At 35.3% G+C, this 23,564-nt stretch overlaps 1 protein-coding gene across 1 annotated transcript in view; it reads right to left on the reverse strand.

The window, feature by feature from the left end:
* C2CD6 (C2 calcium dependent domain containing 6) overlaps positions 1-23,564 on the reverse strand; it is a 93,090-nt gene that overhangs the window by 47,800 nt on the left and 21,726 nt on the right. Inside the window, exons 2-5 of the mRNA XM_063114951.1 lie at positions 12,347-12,433; positions 10,759-10,810; positions 9,194-9,339; positions 5,155-5,277 (exon numbers count right to left, since the gene is read on the reverse strand). Of these exons, the coding sequence (XP_062971021.1) occupies positions 5,155-5,277; positions 9,194-9,339; positions 10,759-10,810; positions 12,347-12,433 (408 nt within the window). The remainder of the gene's footprint in view (positions 1-5,154; positions 5,278-9,193; positions 9,340-10,758; positions 10,811-12,346; positions 12,434-23,564) is intronic.

The raw sequence follows: 23,564 nt of genomic DNA on the forward strand, positions 1-23,564 counted from the left end.
AACTTGCAAACCTTCAGCAGCTATCTGACCAGTTCAAAATGAGCAGTCTGATCAAGAGTATAGATATCTACCTCAGACCCTCTCTTTAGTGTAGGGCAGAATGAGTGGGAGATAAACTCTGGCTATCAGCTTTTCTGCAAGGAAAGAAGGAACTTCCATAAACCTATTAGTAGATTTTTCAACAGAAACCCTGAAGGCCAGAGGAAATGGGATAATACATTCAAAGAGCTGAAAGAAATAAACAGCTCAAGAATAATATACTCAGCAATCAAGAATACTATACTCAGCAATCAAGAATACCATAAAATAAACCAATCAAGAATACTGTACTCAGCAATCCCATCCTTCAAAAATGAAGAGGAAATTTTAAAAACTTTATCAGTTGAGAGAATTTATCACCACTAGACCTGCCTTACAAGAAATACTAAGAAGAGTCCTTCAAGCTAAAGGAGAGGTTAATAAGTAGCAACATGAAAATATACGAAACTATAAAATTCACTAGTTAAAGTAAGCATATAATCAAACTCAGAACACTCTTATACTGTAATGGTGGTGTGAAAATAAATTATATCTCAAGCTTGAAGGCTAAAAGACAAAATTACCCAAAACAACTATAGCTACAATATTTTGCTAAGAAACACAAACTACAAAAGATAGAAAGCGTGTCATCAGAAACAAATTGTAGTTGGGGGAGGGAGTAAACATGTAGAGTTTGTGCAAGTGATCAAAGTTAAGTTGGCCTGTCACTAGTATAAGATGTTTTATGTAAGCCCCTTTACCCACAAGACAAAAATCCTTAGTAGATATAAAAAAGACAGAAAGAAATGATTCAAAGTATAACAGTACAGAAAATCATCAAACCACAAAAGAAGACAGCAAGAGAAAGAGAGAAACAAAGGCTCTATAAATTAACCAGAAAACAATTAACCAAATGGCAATAGTAAATCCTTACCTATCAATACTTACTTTGAATGTAAATCAATTAAATTCTCCAACAAAAGACATCAAGTGACTGAACAGGTTAAAAAAAAAAAAACCCAACTATATGCTGCCTACAACAGACTTATTTCACCTTTAAGGACACACAGAAACTGAAAGTGAAGGGATGGAAATAGATATTTCATACCAAAGGAGAGCAAGGGTAGCTACACTTAATTCAGACAAAATAGATTTTAAGTCAAAAACTGTAAAAGAGACAAGGAAGGTCATTATGTAATGATAAAGTAGTCAATTCATCAGGAGTTATAACAATTGTAAACATATGCACACACAACACTGGAGCACCTAAATATGCAAAACAAATATTAATAGATCTGAAGGGAGAGATAGACTACAATAAAATATTAGTAGGAGGACTATAATAAAATATTTGTAAGAAACTTCAGTATAACACCACTTTCAACACTGGATTCAGAGTGAACATTTCAACATTGAAACTTTGAACATTAGATTCAGAGAGAACATTTCAACATTGGATTCAGAGAGAAAAACAATAAGGAAACATTTGACCTGAACTACATTTTAGATCAAATGACCTAACAAATACTTACAGAACATTGTATTCAACAGCAACAGAATACCCTTCCTTCTTTCCTTCCTTCCTTCCCTCCCTCCCTCTTTCTTTCCTTCCTTCATTTTTATTTTAACTTATCAATACACAGTGCAGTTGATTTTTGTGTCCCTTTACCAATTCTTTTTTCCTTCCTCCCTCTCCCCCTCCCCCCCATCAATATCATATCTGTTCACTTGTCTTAACGAGTTCAAGGAATTGTTGTGATTGTTGTGTCTTCTCCTCCCTGCCATTTATTTGTTGGTATATTTAAAATACACATTATTACCAAGTGCACACAGAACATTCTCCAGGATAGATCCTATGGGAGGCCAAAAGCTAAGTCAACAAATTCAAGAAGACTGAAATAATATCAAGTATCTTTTCTGTCCATAATGGCATAAAACTAGAAATCAAAGGCATCCATATAGAAATGAAAGAAGTGAAATTGTCTCTGTTTGCTGATGACACAATGTTATATACAGAAAACCCTAAAGACTACAAACACACACACACACACAAACACAATTGTTAGAACGAATAAATTAATACAGTAAGGCTACAGGTTACAAAATCAACATGTAACAAAAATCAGTAGCATTTTACACATTAACAACAAACTATCTAAAAAAGAAATTAACAAAACAATTCCATTTATAATAGCATCAAAAAAATGAAATATTTAGGACTAAACTTAACCAAGCAGATGAATGACCTGTACTCTGAACTATAAAACAATAATGAAAGAAATTGAAGAAGACACACATAATTAGAAAGATATCCTATTTTCATGGATCAAAAGAATTAGTATTATTTAAATGTCCATACTACACGAAATGATCTACAGATTCAATGCAATTCCTATCCAAATTCAAATGTCATTTTTCACAGAATTGGAAAAATGATTTTAAAATTCATATGTAACTAAAAAAGACCCAAATAGCTGAAGTGATCTTGAGAAAAAAGAACAAAGCTAGAGGCATCACACACTCTGATTTCAAAATACATTATCAAGCTATTGAAATCAAAATAGCATGATACTGGCATTAAAACAGACACATTGGCCAATGGAACAGGATAGACTGCCCAGAAATAAATGCAAGTATGTAGGGTAAATTGATTTTTGACAAAGGTGCCAAGAACCTACATTGGGGAAAGAACAGTCTCTTCAATAAATGGTGTTGGTAAAACTGGATGCCCACATGCAGAAGAATGAAACTGGAAATATCTCAAACCACATTCAAAAATCAACCCAAAATCGATGAAAGACTTAAACGTAAGACCCAAAACTGTAAAACTACTAGAAGAAACATGAAGGGAAAATTCTACGACATTGGTCTGGGCAATGATTTCTAGGATAGGACTCCAAAAGCACAGGCAAAAAGTAAAAATAGGCAAATGGGATTGCATCAAACTAAAAAGCTTCTGCACAGCAAAGGAAACAATTAATACAGTGAAGAGACAGCCCACAGATTAGGAGAAAATATCTGCAAACCATATATCTGATAAGGAGCTAATATCCAAACTGTATAAGAAATTCAAACAACTCAATAGAAAGAAAACAAACAACTCTATTAAAAATGTGCAAAGGATATGAACAGACATTTCTCAAAAGAAGAAATACAAATGGCCAACAGATATATGAAGAAATGTTCAATATTTAATCACCAGGGAAATGCAAATTAAAACCAGAATGAGATGTCACCTCACACTTGTTACAATGGTTACTACCAAAAAGATGAATAACAAGTGTTGGCAACGATGTGGAGGAAAGGGAACCCTTTACACTGTTGATGGGAATGTAAATTAGTACAGTCATTTTTGAAAATAGTACGGTTTCTCAAAAAACTATAGAATTACCATATGATCCAGCAATCCTACTTCTGCGAATATATCCAAAGGATCTGAAACTAGTATGTTAAAGAGATATTTGCACTTTCATGTTCATTTAAGCATTATTCACAAGATAGGGAAGCAATGTAAGTGTCTATCACTGGATGCACAGATAAAGAAAATTTGTTATATATACACAATGGAATACTATTCAGCCTTTAAAAAGAAGAAAATTCTGTAATTTATGATAGCATGGATAAAACTAGAGAACATTATACTAAGTAAAATAATCCAGGCACAGAAAGACAAATACTATATGATCTCATTTATACGTGGAATCTAAATCTTTGCTCTCATAGAAATAGAGAGTAGAAAGGTGGTTACCAGAGGCTGGGAATAGTGGGAGATATGGACAAAAGGAAGATGTTGACCAAAGGGTACAAAATCTCAGATTGGAGAGATAAGATTTAGTGATATTGCACTGCATGGCGACCACAGTTAATAACTATGTATACTGTATATTTCAAAATTGCTAAAAGAATAGATTATTAACACTCCCACCACACACACAAAAATAAGTTGATGAGGTGACAGATATGTTAATTAGCTTGCATGAATCTTTCTATAATGTATACAGAGATCAAAACATTATATTGTACCCCATAAATATACACAATTGTTATTTGTCAATTAAAAATAAAGAAGTAAACAGCTAAAATATCAATAAAATAAATCTATGGGCAAATAAATTGAGGAACACTCCCACATGGAATAGTATACAGCAAAAAAAGAATGAACACTAGCTAATGAAATTAAGTGTATTAATTCATAGAAACATACTATGTTTAGAAACATAAAATGAAAATATTTTTATAACCATACATAAGAAGTAAAACTTTGAAAGTGAATAATAAATACAAAGTTTAGGATAATCATTATCTTTTCTTTGGGGAAAGAGCAGAAGGCCATAGGTAGTATCAGGCACCAACATAGAAAATTTGGACCCATTCCAGTAGGAGGCCCTGCAATCTGGCTCTTATGTTTTTTTGACATGACTCCATTAGTCTTTGAGGGCTTCTTTGCTTTATGTCATAACAAATACTCCTGAAAATCTTTCAGATTGCTTATACTTGTTCACTAATTAATTAGTGGCAACCATAGCAGCTGGAAAGTGGTAGTGGGGGACAGGGGAGGGGGGACTCCTAGAAAGGAGAAAGCAAAAGAGAAGAAACCACAAAATCTGTGTATAAATTCTGTCCAAATCTTTGGCTGACCCCTAAAAGACATGTGCACAAGGTAGACTGAAAGCAACCCAGCTAAGGACAGAAGAACCGAACTGAAATTTGTGCTGCCAGTTAAAGAAACAGAGTTTGCAGTTTGAATCATGTCTTAAAACATTTCCGAAACATAATAAAACATGCTTAACTTGATTTAGCCATTTCACAATATATACATATTTCAAAAGATCATGTTTTACATGATTATATACATACAATTTCATTTGTAAATTTAAATAAAGTAAAAAATCATGCTCAGTCATTCAGGTTGTATCACTAATCTTCTAGAAAAAAGATTTTAAAAAACCCATGCTGTTACAAACCAACTTTTTTTTGTTTGTTTTTGATAGCCAGAAGGAGGTTTTGTTTCCTAAGCACATGAGTTTGAAAGCAGATAATAAACAAAAAGAGTCCATCGAGTATCATAAATCATAACAACAAACACCAACTGGTCAATGTGTTACTAAGGTAAAAAAAAATTATTTTGATACATACCTGAATTACTTCATAAAGATGTACCTGAACACTCCCTAATAAGAGAGGATTTTTTTTTATATTGTCATATTGCATTAGTTCCAAGTGAATATTATTCCGTTCATCATCTTGACGCCTAGGAACCTCAATATCAAAATATATATTAAAAAATGGATTACATTTTCAGTCTGAATTTCAAATATAATTTCTAAATAAATACATCCATAAACTATATTACATTATATGTGCATACCTAATGATTAGTTTTCATATGTCATTAGTTTTATAACTTTTCAACCTCACAGCCACATATATCCTACTATCATCAAAAATCAGAATCTTGTTTATGTCTAACATCAATGATAGTCTTTTTGAAACATTCATTGCCTACATTCTCTTTCTAACTCTACACAGTTCACTCTCAACATTCTACTGAAACTATACTATCAAAGGTAATTCAATATCCAATATAAAATCCAAATAATCCAGGGAATCCAAGTGCAGGTTTATCCAAATAACCATTATTAAAGGACATCTAATATCTTTTTTAGTCTCTGCTTTTTAACTTTTTGATAAAATACGTATACTATTTCTTTTTTTTTTTTTTTGTCTTTTTCGTGACCGGCACCCAGCCAGTGAGTGTACCGGCCAATCCTATATAGGATCCGAACCCGCGTCGGGAGTGTCGCCACGCTCCCAGCGCTGCACTCTCCCGAGTGCGCCACGGGCTCGGCACCGTATACTATTTCTGAAACTAAAATTCTTTCCCAACCCTGAGCTCTGTAGCACAATACCATTATTATGTAACTTTTAAAATTTATACACTCTTGTGCTAAGTAGAAAACAGTCTCATGCCTCCCTACTCCCAAGATTCTAGGTGCCTTTTTATGGTGTCTCTCATCATAGTTGAGATCATAGAGTCTGTATGAGACTTCTTAATGTTATGCTTGTGACAGTCTTCCCAGAGAAATGAGAAAAAGGAAATTGAAGCCCTGTGTGCCAGCACCACAGTTAAGAGAGCAGGCTCTGTTTTTCAGTAATTTGGCATCTAGATTATTGGAAACAGTCTATCTACTAGAAAAGTACAATGCTGAATAAAACATCAGAAATATCTTCTTAAAAGCATAAAAAGGTTGATAAAATGATAAGAAATAATCATTTAAAACTCCAGGTATTGGCAGACACTCTGGCAGGTAAACTAGACCCTAAAGTTTCATTTTTCCTGAGGGCATATCCCAATAAGGTCACCTACAACTGCAGTTTTTAAGGCCTTGAAAGACAAAGAAGGGAAAAGATAAGACACAGGGCATTTACAGAGAATCCTCACCCAGGCTTCCTCCCATAAAGCTGAGAATCCAAAAGGATATGTCTTCAGTGAATGGGAAAACCTCCCAGCCCATCTATAGAAGGCTCCAAGGAAAGTTGTAGTGCTGAGCAGAATGGGGGCAGGGGAAGGGAGAGGGGAGTCACTGATAAGCTATAAACAAAAACCTGTTAGTGGAAATGTAGCCTAGCTTTATATTCACCGTATGGTATAAAAAAATTATGTTATTTATATTTTGCCAAAATATAAATGAACAAACAGGACAACTTAAATTTTCAAAAAAAACCCAAACTCTCAAGTGTAGAATTTAAAGTGGTCCCAAACTGGTAGTGGTCTCAGATGCTTCAGAAGAAAACACAAATTTCCCTGAAAGCTGCTACTTTCATCCCAGACCTCAAAGGAGTTCCACAAATAATTTCCCAAGGAAAATGAGTAGATCACAGTCAAAAATAACTAAACCAGCAAGAAAACAAAGCACCATGAATGAGAATCAGCAGAAACAGACCCACAAATACTTCAAATATGTAAACTTAAAGAGCTATGCTTACTATGTTTAAAGGAATAAAAAACTAGCTGAAAATATATTCTTGGCACAAGGAAACTGTCAAAACTATTTAGCAAACCTGAACAAAAAACTAAATAAAATGTGTAGAAATAAAAAAAATGTATGGACTCAACCCACAGATTAGATTCAGCTTAAGGGAATTAGTGAACTGTAATAAAGATCAGAGGAATTATCTGGAATGTAAGGCAGAGAGACAAAGTGAAAGGAAACATTTTTTAAAAAGGCTAAAGGACATGGAAGATAGTAAGAACATCTAAAATATGTTTAAAAGAGTTCCAGGAAATAAAATAAAGAAAATGGGGCAGAGAGGCATATTTGGAAAAATAATAGCTAAGAACTTTCCAGAACTGATATACTTCAACAATCCAGTTTAAGCATTCAATAAATCCTAACACAATAAACAGAAAGAAATCCAAATACAAACACACATACACAGACACATAGAAAAAGACATTATTGACAGGTGACTTCTCTTCAACAAATATGGAAGCCAGGAAACAGTGAGGTGATGCTTCAGAAAGTAACCGCAAATATACAATTCTATACTCAATGAAAATTCCATTTAAGAATGAGAATAAAATAAAGACATTTTCAGGCAAACTAAAACTGAATTTGTCACCAATTTACTCTCATTGGAAGAAATTTTAAAATAAATACTTTAGACTGAATGTAAGTAACCCCAGCAGGATAATCTGAGCTGTAAGAAAGGTAAAAATGGCAAATATAAAGGGAAACTAAAAAATATAGAATAAATTAAACAAATATAAATTATAGCTTAGAGGATTTAAAAATATAGAAAATAGAAGACAACAATAACATATTAGTTGAGGGTGATAAATGGAATTAAAATTTCTAAGATCCTTTTTTTGCCCCGGAGAAGGATGAACGTTAAATTCTAGAACCAGGGGCCGACCCCGTGGCTCACTCAGGAGAGTGCGGCACTGGGAGTGCAGCAGCGCTCCCGCCGCGGGTTCGGATCCTATATAGGGATGTCTGGTGCGCTCACTGGCTGAGCGTGGTGCAGACCACACAGTGCCGAGGGTTGCAATCCCTTTACCAGTCAAAAAAAAAAAAAAAAAATTCTAGAACCAAGGACAAAAAGTGAAATAGATCCCTCCCTAAACCAAGCCTCCATAGAATCAAGGTGATCTGCTAGGCATTAATTGTCTTCTAGAAAATAAATCAACACGTTTTAGAGGAAGATAATCAAAATTCTTGAGAACTTGCCAGTGAAGGTTAGGAAAACAATTTGTAAAGTAAAATAAACAATATGGATTGTTTCTAGCAAAACTATGTCTTGTTTTATTGTTGTTTTTTTAAATCACATGCTTAAAGAACTATCCTCAATACCAAACACTTAAAATGAAATCTGTAAAAAACATATAGCACATACAGAAAACGTGCTAGGATTTCACTAAAATTCAACTAACTTAGTAAGACTATAAGGAAACGTTGGACTAATCAATGAATCCTGTAGTTGCATGGAATAGTGTTACTCGTTTCAAAGAAAGCTTTGAGATACATTTAAGATTCTAAGAAGCTTAACTTTAAACAGAAACATAGCAAGTTCTGATGTGAGAGGCAGTTTAATGAAATGTGTGGTCTGAAGCCAGACTGCCAACATTCCCAACACCACTGCGTGGTAGCTCTGTGACCTCAAAAAAATTATTTAACTACATAGTACCTCAGTTTCCTCGTCTGTAAAATAAGGATGATTATGAATATGTCTGTATTATATATATAATATAATATATTCATATAAAGACTGAATAAGTTAATTCATGCAAAAAATGTTTAGAAAGAGTCTATATAAAGTAAATAATGGAAAGAAGAGAAGGAATAGGAGCAGAGATAAATAAAAAGAAAGGGTGGAAGAGAGTAGATGGGAATGAAAGAGCAAGACAGAAAAATATATATGTGATTAATACTCAAAACCACAGACAGTAACATCTCAGGGGAGAAGTCCACCAAGATTACTCATTTTGCATTAAGCTATTTATTAAAAATATCAGTACAGTCCACAGTATAGAAATGGAATAGAGTAAAATACCAAATAAAAGGCACTTCTTTTGTTTCTTTCCTACCCATTTTTTTAAAAAGATATAATTTGTGTAGAATATTTGAAACTATAAACAGACATTCTTATATCTAGAAGAGAACTTTAACATTACCTGTACAGAGAAATACTTTATTTCACCAAACTTAAGTGCAGTGTTCTTTTCATTGTTTTTGGACAGCAAGCTACGAAATTTTGTATATTTCACAACATTGTTTATAGAGATGCGAATGAATAAATTAGTGTAATGTAGTAAACTGACTGAAAATAGAATATTTAAGAAACAAGTTTTGTAGTAATTGAACAATAACATATTAAAATTAATCCATTGAACAATTCAGGACGAAACCTAAGAATCAATCAAGTAGATATAGATATCAAGAAGACATAGTAGTTCTAGAATATATTAAACAATAGAGAAAAAAGTCTTTTAAAATGGTGTTTTTGCCCATCACTGCTAGGCACAATATAAGTAGAAAAAGGAGGTTCATTCTTTCTTAGATCACTTATCATATTTTTATCTTCATATTTCCATCATAATTCCTTTCCAAATTTTCCATACATAAGTACTAATCTTAAGGTGACTAAATATTTAAATATATAGTTGAAATTTTTTTTCTAAGCATAATTATGTAGAAATTTTAAAAATCAAAAAAAATGTCACTTGTGAATAATTTCTTTCTAATTTTAATGCAACAGAATTTAGAGCAAAGTGTTCTACTCTCTAATTCACTTCACTATATACTTCATTTATACCACATTGGTCTGAAGTGTTATCTTTCATAGCACTCCATGCATTAAAACAATTTTGGTTCCCTGACTTAGCTGATTATCTTCAAAAATGTCTTTATATATAATTCTTTTCAAAAATTCTCTTTATATAAAAAAGAAACACCAAGTCTCCATAATGAGACTGGTTTTAAACATGATAAATCTAAAGATAGATAAGCATTCAACGTATTTAAAGACACCAATACAAAATAAATTCTAAAAAGTTTAAGAAAGCACACTCCTTACTTACAAATAAATTAGCATTATCATCCAAGAAGATATATATTTTTTTCTTTAACTTATACGGTGGTTAAAGTAGATTATAAACAGCTGAAAATCTTCTGTTACTCCCACATCAAAATAAAAGTTTATTTCCCCTGCCCTTGAATCCAGGCTGGCCCTGTGACTACTTTAACCAAAAAAATTCAATGGATGTGACTAAGCCTGGGTCTAGGATAAAGAAGAGAGGCACTCGTCTAGGGCACAAAATTTAAGGGGATACCAAAAACTTCAGTAAGGAAGATAAATAATATATTAACACAATTTTTAAAAAAAATCAAAATTAGTGAAGAAAAAAATACATAATGCAACTATACACAAAGAGAGAGAAATACAACCATTTCAGCATGTCAGCTAAGTCCAACCTTCCAGGTATCCCCCACTAAAGCACCAGACATGTAAACAGGCCATTTCAGATATTCCAGTCCTTTTGAACTGCCAGACAACTGCAGCCAAGCTGTGATACCATGAAGCAGAAGTACCACATAGTGAATACACAGATAGTGATTGAAAATAAAATGGTTAATGTTTTAAGTCACTAAGGTTTGGAGTGGTTTGTATCGCAGCTATGGATAACTGAAACAATGAGATATGATTATGCTGTGATTCTTAAATCAAAAGAAAGGATACTCTTAGGCGTAAAATGTCCACAATTCTTTATATGAACAGCCAGGCAGCCAACCTATAACAATCAAAACAAAAACACAGATAGTGAATGCATTTCTTAAAAAGTTAAATTTTCTTCCAATTTATATTGAACTATACATATTTTTTAAAAAGTAAAGCTCCACTTTGTTGGCATTTCTCATTAGAAATACTGTTTCTCAAGCCGACCCCGTGCACTCGGGAGAGTGCGGCGCTGGAAGCGCAGCAGTGCTCCCGCTGCGGGTTCGGATCCTATATAAGGATGGCCGGTGCGCTCACTGGCTGAGCGCGGTACGCCGGTCACAAAAAAACAAACAAAAAAAAAAGAAAGAAAGAAAAAGAAATACTGTTTCTCATCATAAATATCTAGTTAATAAAAAAATATTAGAAAGCAGAAATACAGAAGAAAAACGGTTAAGGTGTGTTCAAAACAAATCTAAAATGAACAAGAAAACAAAGCAAACAAATTGTTCATTATTAACTTAAATCTGATCATCACTTTGAATTGTTTTTATTTTATACTAGGTGAAAACTGATGAAATGTAGCACCCTGCATATAAAAACACAAAAATGCTTTGTTTCAAATAAGCTCTTTTATCCAGTATCCTAAAACCACTTTATTCATTTAATAATAATTCACTGGCTATAACATGCCAGGGGCTGTGAAATATTCATTCTCTCTTGTACAAAGTTTTACTAAATATTAAAGAAAATTGTATTTTGTGCTTAATCATAAAATCGAAGGCAAAATAAATGCAGGAACATTTGAATTCTAATATGTGGTACTAGCCAGATATATTTAGCCACGTTTAATCTTAAAAACCAAGTAAAAAATGCGAAATATTATATGAAACATTGTATATAATAGGAGGTAGAGAAGGATAAGAGATATTCTCATTTCACATCCACTAATTGTTCTAATAGTGTTCAGAAAATAAAGATAACTGTAAAAGAATGCCATATTTGACAGTTCTAAATATACATAGATCCTCATGTTCCACAGTCTAAAGCTCCCAGAATAGAATAACACTTTTTTTTTTTTGGTTCTCAACCTAGACATTAGTTCCTACCTCTGTGTGTGTGTGTGTGTGTGTGTGTGTGTGTGTAATCAGTATGTTTTCTTTTGTTTCTGAGGTTTTTGGGGGCAATGAGGGAGGGGTATGGGATCAATTTTCAAACTGTAGCTCAATCTAGCAATAAATATAATCACCTAAAGCATTCAATAAAAATACTGATCCCCAGGTCCCTCTCTCAGAGATTCTAAGTTAGCAGATCTTAGGTGGGTCCAAAGTCAATGCTTTAAAAAAAAGTATTCCAGGTGATTCTGATATAACTATAATTGGGAACCCCTAGCACAGAAAACATTAATACTGTGAATCAGGATGCTTTCCACAATTTCAGTGATTATTACAATGCTTTTCTGATTCATAAAAATGAAAAATTCATGAATATATTATCAGAGAGGACCACTTTCTACATATAATTTTTGATTTCTAAATAATAAGCATCAACTACTCTTCATATTAAATAATAAATAATTTGTGCAGGTTTATTGAGGGCTAGTCACACATACCACATCCCCAAATGGCTCCAAAGTTGGTATCTCAGGTACTACTTCCCGTTCTTCACTCTCAGACCCTTTAAGAGTTTTTCTCAGCATCTGCCATGTAAATAAACTAATTTAAGACTTCAGAAGGAAAAGAAGAACATAACCAGGTAAAAGACTGATTTAATTTGACAATTATTTTATGAGTATCTTAGTATTAGGTATTCTAGGCAGTGGAATATTAATATGACTAAGAAATTCAGCTCTCTTCTCAATCAGCTTATCAATAAGTTATCAGAAAAGTAAAAAGGTACCAATTAAATATAAAATCATTAAATGAATCATGAAAGAGGAGAAAAATGAATAGTAGTAAGAACAATTAGTTCTTCATTTAAGAGACTGAACATATAATAGGACATCTTGGAAGGTTTATAAGAACAGAGCTCCAATTGGCCCTAGCATAAGAACCACCTGGGATCTGAATCTCTACTCAAATACACATACATTAAAATGAGTAGTACAAATAAACCACACAAGACACATGCCTCCAGCATTAATAGGATAGAAAATGTCACAAACTTCGAATTTCCTATAAGTAGAGACAGAAAATACAAATTCCAACAGAGCACTCACTGGAACTGTCAGCACTATAAATCTATGGGAACAGAGAGCAAGGTAAGAGAATCTTAAGAGACTGCAGAAAGAGCAGAAAGGAGTGGGGAACACAAAGGAAGCATAGACAAAATCATCCCAAGAGAAAGAGCAAGTTCAATATACTAAGTGCAAAAATTCTGACCATGGGTCTAGGAATTGATAGGTCACAGCAATGGCTATAGAAAAGGGACCTGAAAAAAAAAAAAAAGACCATCAGAGGATCTGGTGTAATGAAAACAAAGAAGAGGTGTCCCTTGTATACGTGGCAGTGAAGAAAAAAAGGACGTAAGAGGGGAAAATTAAGGATACCAGAAAAACAAAAGAAGACCACAGGTCATGCCCATCCTTTCCCTCACCTCCCACCAATTACAACATCATCCATTTAAAGAAACTACCCTTCAATATACTGATACAAGAGGGTACACTTGAAATGAGATAGAGAAAGAAGTATACAGGGTCAGAGAAAAGTGGATGAACTGGAAGATAAGCAAACAAGGAATCCTTGAAGAAGAAAAACAATGGGAAAGAAGTAATATTTAAAATTATAATCCAATAAAAATGTAGGCAACTAGAGAAAAATCTACATATTGATAGGACCCACTATGTATCTGGGAGAACAGTAATATAACTGTAGAGTTAAGACTAAAACAAGAGAAAGAATATGGGTAGAAGAAGAGTGTGCAACATTACATGTTCTGCTGAAAAAGAAAAAATGCAATCCTCAAAACAGAGGGGAGCATGAAGTGAAAAAGAGAAAAGTAGAATAGATCATAGATTTTTGAGTAAACAGCAGGTTGGAAATAAAGGATTCCAATTGAAATTGACATACCCAAGAGTAAAAAATTAAATTTTTTAAAGGATGAGGGTTAAGGACACTAGAAAGGTATAAACACAAAGATAGCCACTGGAGCAAAAATGTAAACTTTGCTAAATACCAAAAGAAATTTTCAAAAGGAGCAAAAAAGATAAAACATATGAAAAAGACACAGTAAGTATAGCATAATACATTGAGACCAAACATATCAGTCACTTCAGTAAACATGGATGGGTTAACACACACCATTAAAGGAAAAAGATGATGAAATCTTCTAATGCTTGATACACTGAGTGACCAACCATCCCAATTGGCCCAGGACTGAGGAATTACCTAGGACTCTTGACTTTCAGTGCTAAAATCAGGATAGGCCCAGGCAAATCAGGGTGGTCATTCAACCTATTAATACAAGAGACACACCTAAAACAGTGATTCAAAAAGGCTAACACAGGGCCGGCCCCGTGGTGCAATCGGGAGAGTGCAGCGCTTGGGAGCACAGCGGCGTTCCCAGCACAGGTTCGGATCCTGTATAGGAATGGCTGGTGAGCTCACTGGCTGAGTGCGGTGCGGGCGACACCAAGCCAAGGGTTGCGATCCCCTTACCGGTCACAAAAAGACCAAAAAAAAAAAAAAAAAAAAAAAAAAGGCTAACACAGAGGAATACATAAAGATATACTACGCAAAGAGAAAACAGTAAGAAAGCAGAGAACTAGACTGTGACGTTAGAGTAGAATTCAGTCCAAAAACCACTACGTGAGACAAATGAGAACATTTTTTAATACCAAAAGACATAATCTGCAATAAAGATATGTGCTATAAATTAACCCTGAGATATACTTCCAACAAATGAAAATACTTATCACAAAGTTTTGCAATGAAATTATTTGTAATTGCAACATATTGCAAACTACCTAAAGGCCCCAAATAGGAGACTGGTTGAAATTATAGTATGTAGTTACAATGGAGTACTGTGCAGCTGTAAAAATAAAAAATGAGAAAGATTGCTATGAAATAATTGGGATTTACAGGATATATTGTTAAGTGAAAAAAGCAAATGCAACCTTTCGTGTTAGAAGTCAGAGGAGATAACAAAGCATACATGTATCTGAGGTAACACAGGAAGAATAAACCAAAAACTGGTTACCAAAAGGGAGCTAGAATGGGGTGGAGCAGGGAGAACAGGATGAAAGAGAACGTGACATTTCCCTGAGCATACCTTTTATATAATTTTAACTTTTGGAAGTGTGTTAATATTCTATATACAAAAAATAAAATTAAGTCAATAAGGGTGGGGAATAACTCTGAAACTGAATGCAAATAGGAATAAATGAACCTGACTATATTTCAAGTGAATAACAAAACCACACTGAAGGAAATAACAAAAGAATGCAAAACTTTTCAATTCTTAGTAAATATGAGTTTTGTAGTAGTATGAATGTAGTGATTCTGAAACTATTTTATATGTACCGTAGGACTCAGCAATGTATGACTGTATTGATGCTATTGGGAGCCAAGGTTTCCACTGCGGAAGAAGGGAATACAAACATCAAATGGAAAAAATCAAGAAAGAGCCCTGTAGATGTGGATTGGAATTGGAAGCACAAACTCATGAATTCACAAGTCTATCTGCTGACCTATGAAGCAATGCTACTTCAATAGCAATGAGCACCAATTAGCACCCATTTCTCGGGTTTCTAAATACCATTATCCACTAAAAGAAAGTTAAGAAATCCAAGGCTGAAAAGGGGAACATACAGATGAGTACAGAACATCTTTTGGTGCCACAAAGAAAGGATGTCCTCAAAATAATGTCCAAAAGTCACAGAAGCCACCAAAAAAGGATGCCCATTGACAAACTCTGGGACAGTTTGAATATCGAAATAAATAAGGAAAATAACTTATTATAATCCATTGAACAATCTGTACTGATAATAGGAAAAAAAAGAAAAAGAATGAATAAATGAAAGAGCTTTTCCTTTTATTAGAATGTCAACTGGTAAAAATGGAAGGAGTGGTAGAGTTAAAAAGGTATGATTTTCCCACCAACATAGTAAAGATTATTTGGGGAAAAATCACCAATTCAACTAAATTTAGGGGGAAAAGTTTGTTGGAATAAAAATACGGATATAGTCTCCTCCTCAAAAAAAAATTACATATAGTCTGAGAGTATCTCCCCACAGACTGCTTATTAGATGCAAGGAGAACAATAGTATCTATACACTTTGGCTGACTAATCAAAATTAACATTATCAATGAGCAGCAGATGCACATCATATGCCTCCAAACATATACTATGAAAAAGACCCAACAACAAAGGAAACATAAGACAAACTCAAACTGAGGAATATTTTATAAAATCACTGGCATCTTTTCTTTAAAAATATTGAAATTAATAAAGACAAAGGAAGGGTGAGAAAATACTCCTGTTTAAAAGAGACTAAAGAGCAGCTTGGCCATCACTGAGCCCTCCCACTTGCTTGGCCTGGCGCGGGGCTTTCCGGAGCCTGCGGACCAGCCTCCCCTCCCACTCCCTCCGCGGTTCTCTGGCGGGGCTGGTGGCGGGGGGCGTCCCTGGCCAGTGTCGGGAGGGCAAGGAAGTACGGGCGGGCTGACTGTCACTCCACCACACCCTGGACTCCGGCCCCCGGTAAACTCCCTGTTACTGGGAGGCAGATACCATCTCTGCGGCCACCAGTTTGGAAAAAAGCCTAACGAATTTCTGGTTGGGAATAGTGTGGTAGGAGAGTTCCCAGGTCCGCTTGAACCTGCTGGACACCAGGCTGCAGGTGGGCGCTAGACTCGGATTATACTGGGGGGATACAAAGGTGAACAAGACCTGAGAAAGATCTACATAGTGCTACAAAGGCACCCAGAGAGACCGGTCGTCTGTGCCTAGCAGAAACCTGGTAGACTTCCTGGACGAGGCGGTGCCGAGCAGGGTATTGAAGGCTCAGCTGATAGACGAGGGGTGCAGAAGACACGCCCCAGCCCAGCACAGTACACAGAGAGTGGGGAGACGTGCGGCCAGGGAGGCAGAGACTCGACCGAAACCACACACCCGGTGGGGTCGCCACTGCACGATCTAACAGCCTGGGCCAGCGCACACAGAACAGTGAGAAGTCCTGCACAGGAAGTGAAAGCTCAACAGAGATCACACACCCTGTGGTACGTGATCCACCAGCCCAGCAGAGTCCAAGCTGACCAGAAAGGTGGCTCCCCGGAGAAGCCCAAGACCCGAGGCAACCACACACACAAGGTACTAGAGGCCAACTGAGCAGTCACGGAGGGGGCCATACGAAATTGGCAACCACAGCAACATCCTAGTTAGTCATTAGTCTCAAACCGGTGGACTGTGAAACCCCCTGCCACAATGAATAAACACCAAAAAAAAGATACCAGAAATACAAAAAATCAAGAAAGTACACCAACAAAAGTTAATAAATCTCAAACTCTAGATCCTATAAAACAAGAAGCCCTTGAAATAACTGACAAGGAATTTCGAGTGATAATTCTAAGGAAACAGAATGAGATACAAGAAAACTCAGCTAGACATCATGATGAAATGAGGAAAAGTATACAGGATCTGAAAGAGGAAATGTACAAGGAAATCAATGTCCTGAAAAAAAATGTAGCAGAACTTGCTGAACTGAAGAAGTTATTCAACGAAATAAAAAACACAACGGAGAGTTTAACCAGCAGGCTTGTCGAAGTTGAAGAGAGAACCTCTGAACTTGAAGATGGGCTGTTTGAAATAACACAAGCAGACAAAAAGAAAGAAAAAATAATCAAGGACATTGAAGAAAATCTGAGAGAGATATCAGACAACCATAAGCGATCAAATATCCGAGTCATGGGTATTCCAGAAGGGGAGGAAAATGGAGATTCCATTGAAAACATATTTAACAAAATAGTGGCAGAAAACTTCCCAGGTATAGGAAAAATCACAGATCTTCAGATCCAGGAAGCTCAACGATCTCCAAACGTATTGAACCCAAAAAGGCCTTCTCCAAGACATGTCATAGTCAAATTGGCAAAACTCAGAGACAAAGAGAGAATCTTAAAAGCTGCAAGAGAGAAGCATCAAATCACCTATAAGGGAGCCCCAATCAGGTTAACATCAGACTTTTCATCACAAACCCTAAAAGCTAGAAAGGAATGGGATGATATTTTCAAAATACTAAAAGACAAAGATTGCCAGCCAAGAATACTCTACCCTGCAAGGCTATCCTTCCAAAATGAGGGGCAAATAGTATATTTCTCAGACAAACAAAAACTGCGGGAGTTCACTACCACACGACCACCCTTACAAGAAATCCTCAAGGGAGTACTGGGTTTGGTTCCTGAAAAATAACGACCACTGCCATAAAAACCCAAGAAAAATCTAAACCCGCTAGTATAATAAAAATGGCATTCATGAAGAGAAAACAAGCTAACAAAAACACTATCTACAACCTAAGGAACCAACAAACACAGAAAACAAACAGTAAATCAGAAAGCAAGGAACAAAAGACACCTAAGACAACCAAACAACCAATAAAATGCTAGGAATAAATCAACACCTTTCAATAACAACTCTTAATGTAAAAGGCTTAAATTCCCCAATTAAAAGACACAGACTGGCTGACTGGATCAAAAAGCAGGACCCAACTATTTGCTGCCTACAAGAGACCCACCTCACCCATAAAGATTCACACAGACTAAGAGTGAAAGGATGGAAAAAGATTTACCATGCAAACAGAAAAGAAAAACGAGCTGGAGTAGCTATTCTTATATTTGACAAAATAGACTTTAAACTAAAAACCATAAAAAGAGACAATGAGGGACACTACTTAATGATAAAAGGTCTGATCCATCAAGAAGACATAACAATCATAAATATGTATGCACCCAATGTTGGAGCAGCCAGATTTATAAAACAAACTCTATTAGACCTAAAGAAGGAAATAGACACTAATGCCATAATAGCAGGGGACCTGAACACCCCACTGTCAATATTAGACAGATCATCTAGGCAAAGAATCAATAGAGAAACACAAGATCTAAACAAGACTCTAGACCAACTGGAATTGGCAGATATCTACAGAACATTCCATCCAACAACCTCAGAATATTCATTCTTCTCATCAGCACATGGATCATTCAACAGGATAGATCACATATTAGGTCATAAATCAAGTCTCAATAAATTCAAAAAAATTGGAATTATCCCATGTATCTTCTCAGACCACAATGGATTAAAACTAGAAATTAATAACAAACGAAACTCTGGAAACTATACAAACACATGGAAATTAAACAGCATTCTACTTAATGACATATGGGTCCAAGAAGAAATCAAGCAGGAAATCAAAAAATTTATTGAAACTAATGAAAACAATGATACATCATACCAAAACCTGTGGGATACTGCAAAAGCAGTATTGAGGGGAAAATTTATTGCATTAAACGCTCACTTCAGAAGAATAGAAAGATGGCAAGTGAACAACCTAACACTTCACCTTAAAGAACTAGAAAAACAAGAACAATCCAAACCTAAAGTTAGCAGATGGAAAGAAATCATTAAGATCAGAGCAGAACTGAATGAAATTGAAAACCAAAAAACAATTCAAAAGATCAACGAATCAAAAAGTTGGTTTTTTGAAAAGATAAATAAAACTGACAAACCATTAGCATGGCTAACAAAAAAAAGAAGAGAGAAGACTCAAATAACAAATAATTAGAAATGAAAAAGGCGATATTACAACTGATTCATCTGAAATACAAGGAATCATTCGAGACTACTATAAACAACTATACGCCGACAAATTTGAAAATCTGGAGGAAATGGATAAATTTCTGGACACACACAAGCTCCCAAAACTGAACCGTGAAGACGTAGAAAGTTTGAACAGACCAATAACAATAAAGGAGATTGAAGCTGTTATCAGAAGGCTCCCAACAAAGAAAAGCCGAGGACCAGATGGATTCACAGCAGAATTTTACCAAACATTCAAAGAGGAATTGACACCGATTCTTTACAAACTATTCCAAAAGATTGAAACGGACGCAAATCTCCCAAACTCATTCTATGAAGCAAACATCATCCTGATACCAAAACCAGGTAAAGATATAACCAAAAAAGAAAACTACAGGCCAATATCCTTGATGAATATAGATGCAAAAATCCTCACTAAAATACTAGCAAACAGAATACAGCAACACATACGTAAAATTATTCATCACGATCTAGTGGGATTCATCCCAGGGATGCAAGGTTGGTTCAACTTAAGCAAATCAATAAATGTGATACACCATATTAATAAACTCAAACACAAGGACCATATGATCATATCTATAGATGCTGAAAAAGCATTTGATAAAGTTCAGCACTCATTCATGACAAAGACCCTCTATAAGTTAGGTATAGAGGGAAAGTATCTCAACATAATTAAAGCCATATATGCCAAACCTACAGCCAATATCATCCTGAATGGGGAAAAGCTGAAAGCTTTTCCTTTAAGAACAGGAACTAGAGAAGGATGCCCACTCTCACCACTCCTATTCAACATAGTGTTGCAAGTACTAGCCAGAGCAATCAGAGAAGAGAAGGAAATAAAGGGCATCCAGATTGGAAAAGATGAAGTCAAACTGTCCCTGTTGGCAGATGACATGATCCTATATATCGAACAGCCTAAAACCTCTACAAAAATACTGTTGGAATTGATAAATGATTTCAGCACAGTAGCAGGATACAAAATTAACACACAAAAATCAGTAGCATTTCTTTTCTCCAATAGTGAACATGCAGAAAGAGAAATCAAGAAAGCCTGCCCATTTACAATAGCCACCAAAAAAATAAAATACTTAGGAATTGAGTTAACCAAGGACGTGAAAAATCTCTATAATGAGAACTACAAACCACTGCTGAGAGAAATTAGAGAGGATACAAGAAGATGGGTAAGAATCAACATAGTGAAAATGTCCATACTACCCAAAGTGATATACAAATTCAATGCAATCTCCATCAAAATTCCAAAGACATTTTTCTCAGAAACGGAAAAAACTATCCAGACATTTATATGGAACAATAAAAGACCACGCATAGCCAAAGCAATGCTGAGCAAAAAAAATAAAGCTGGAGGCATAACACTACCTGACTTTAAGCTATACTACAAAGCTATAATAACCAAAACAGTATGGTACTGGCATAAAAATAGACACACTGACCAATGGAATAGAATAGAGAATCCAGAAATCAACCCACACACTTACTGCCAGCTGATCTTTGACAAAGGCACCAAGCCTATTCACTGGGGAAGGGACTGCCTCTTCAGCAAATGGTGCTGGGATAACTGGATATCCATATGCAGGAGAATGAAACTAGATCCATACCTCTCGCCGTATACTAAAATCAACTCAAAATGGATTAAGGATTTAAATATACACCCTGAAACAATAAAACTTCTTAAAGAAAACATAGGAGAAACACTTCAGGAAATAGGACTGGGCACAGACTTCATGAATACGACCCCAAAAGCACAGGCAACCAAAGGAAAAATAAACAAATGGGATTATATCAAACTAAAAAGCTTCTGCACAGCAAAAGAAACAATTAAAAGAGTTAAAAGACAACCAGCAGAGTGGGAGAAAATATTTGCAAAATATATATCTGACAAAGGATTTATATCCAGAATATATAAGGAATTCAAACAACTTTACAAGAAGAAAACAAGCAACCCAATTAAAAAATGGGCAAAAGAGCTAAATAGGCATTTCTCTAAGGAAGATATCCAAATGGCCAACAGACATATGAAAAAATGCTCAACGTCACTCAGCATCCGGGAAATGCAAATCAAAACCACATTGAGATACCATCTAACCCGTTAGGATGGCTAAAATCCAAAAGACTATGAACGATAAATGCTGGCGAGGCTGCGGAGAAAAAGGAACTCTCATACATTGTTGGTGGGACTGCAAAATGGTGCAGCCTCTATGGAAAATGGTATGGAGGTTCCTCAAACAATTGCAGATAGATCTACCATATGACCCAGCTATCCCACTCTTTGGAATATACCCAGAGGAATGGAAATCATCAAGTCGAAGGTATACCTGTTCCCCAATGTTTATCGCAGCACTCTTTACAATAGCCAAGAGTTGGAACCAGCCCAAATGACCATCATCAGATGAGTGGATACGGAAAATGTGGTACATCTACACGATGGAATACTACTCAGCTATAAAAACGAATGAAATACTGCCATTTGCAACAACATGGATGGACCTTGAGAGAATTATATTAAGTGAAACAAGTCAGGCAGAGAAAGAGAAATACCACATGTTCTCACTTATTGGTGGGAGCTAAAAATTAATATATAAATTCACACACACACACACACACACACACACACACACAAAAACCCGGGGGGGGGGGAAGAAGATATAACAACCACAATTATTTGAAGTTGATACGACAAGCAAACAGAAAGGACATTGTTGGGGGGGAGGGGGGGAGGGAGAAGGGAGGGAGGTTTTGGTGATGAGGAGCAATAATCAGCCACAATGTATATCGACAAAATAAAATTAAAAAATAAATAAATAAATAAAATAAATAAATAAATAAAAGAGACTAAAGAGATATGACAACTGCGTACACTGTGATCATGGACTAGATCATGTACTGGGGGGGGGTGGAAATGCCATAAATGGCCTTATTGGGAGAAAAAATAAATGAAGTGTAGATTACAGTGCTATACCATTTTGATTCCCTTCTTATTTTCTTTTGTGTATATTTTTAAGATACTTTCTTAGTGATTACCATGGGGATTACAATTAACATACTAAATTCATGATAATCTAGTTTGAATTGATACCAACTTAGCTTTAATAGAATAACCAACTCTGCTCTTATATAGTTCCATCCCACCCTTATGTCATTAGTGTCACGAATTACATCTTTAAAAACTGTGTGCCCATTAACACAGATTTACAATATTGTTTTTCACATTTGTCTATTAAATCATATCAAAATAAAAAGAAGAGTGACAAACCAAAAATACAGTAATTCTGGATTTTATATTTACCTTTGCAATTAACTTTACTGGAGTTCTTTATGTCTTTGTATGGCTTTGAGTTACTGTCTAGCATCTTTTTATTTCAACCTGAAGGACTCCCTTTAACATTTCTTGTAGGGCAGGTTTACTAACAATGAACTCCCTCAGGTGTTTTTTTTGTGGTTGTTTTTTAACTGGGATGTCTTAATTTCTCCATTTTTGAAGGATAGTTTTGCTGGTTATACGATTCATGGTTGACAGTTTTTTTCTTTCAGCACTTTAAAAAATTTCATCCCATGGTTTTGGTTTTTGATGAGAAATCTGGTTTTAATCTTACTGAGGAGACATTGTACATGACAAGCTGCTTTTCTCTTGCTGCTTTCAAGACTGTCTTTAACTGGCTTTTGACAATTTGATTATAATATGTCTCAGTGTGGAAATCTCTGCGTTTACCTTTCTTGGAATTTGCTGAGATTCTTGGAGGTGTAGATTTTTTGATGTATATTTTATCAAATTTGGGAAGTTTGGGGCCATTATTTCTTCAAACAACCTTTCTGTCCTTTTCTCTCACTCCTCTCCTTCTGGGATTCACATTAAACATATGATAGTATGCTAAAAGTTGTCCCACAGGTCTCTTAAACTCTATTCCTTTTTTTTCTTTCTGCTCCTCAGACTGGATCATTTCAAATGTCCTTGTGTTATCTCATCAAACCCATAGCTGGAATCTCCCCAAAAGCAGCAGCAGGGG

The sequence above is a fragment of the Cynocephalus volans genome, chromosome 1 (assembly GCF_027409185.1).
Source record: "Cynocephalus volans isolate mCynVol1 chromosome 1, mCynVol1.pri, whole genome shotgun sequence".
Classification (NCBI taxonomy): domain Eukaryota; kingdom Metazoa; phylum Chordata; class Mammalia; order Dermoptera; family Cynocephalidae; genus Cynocephalus; species Cynocephalus volans.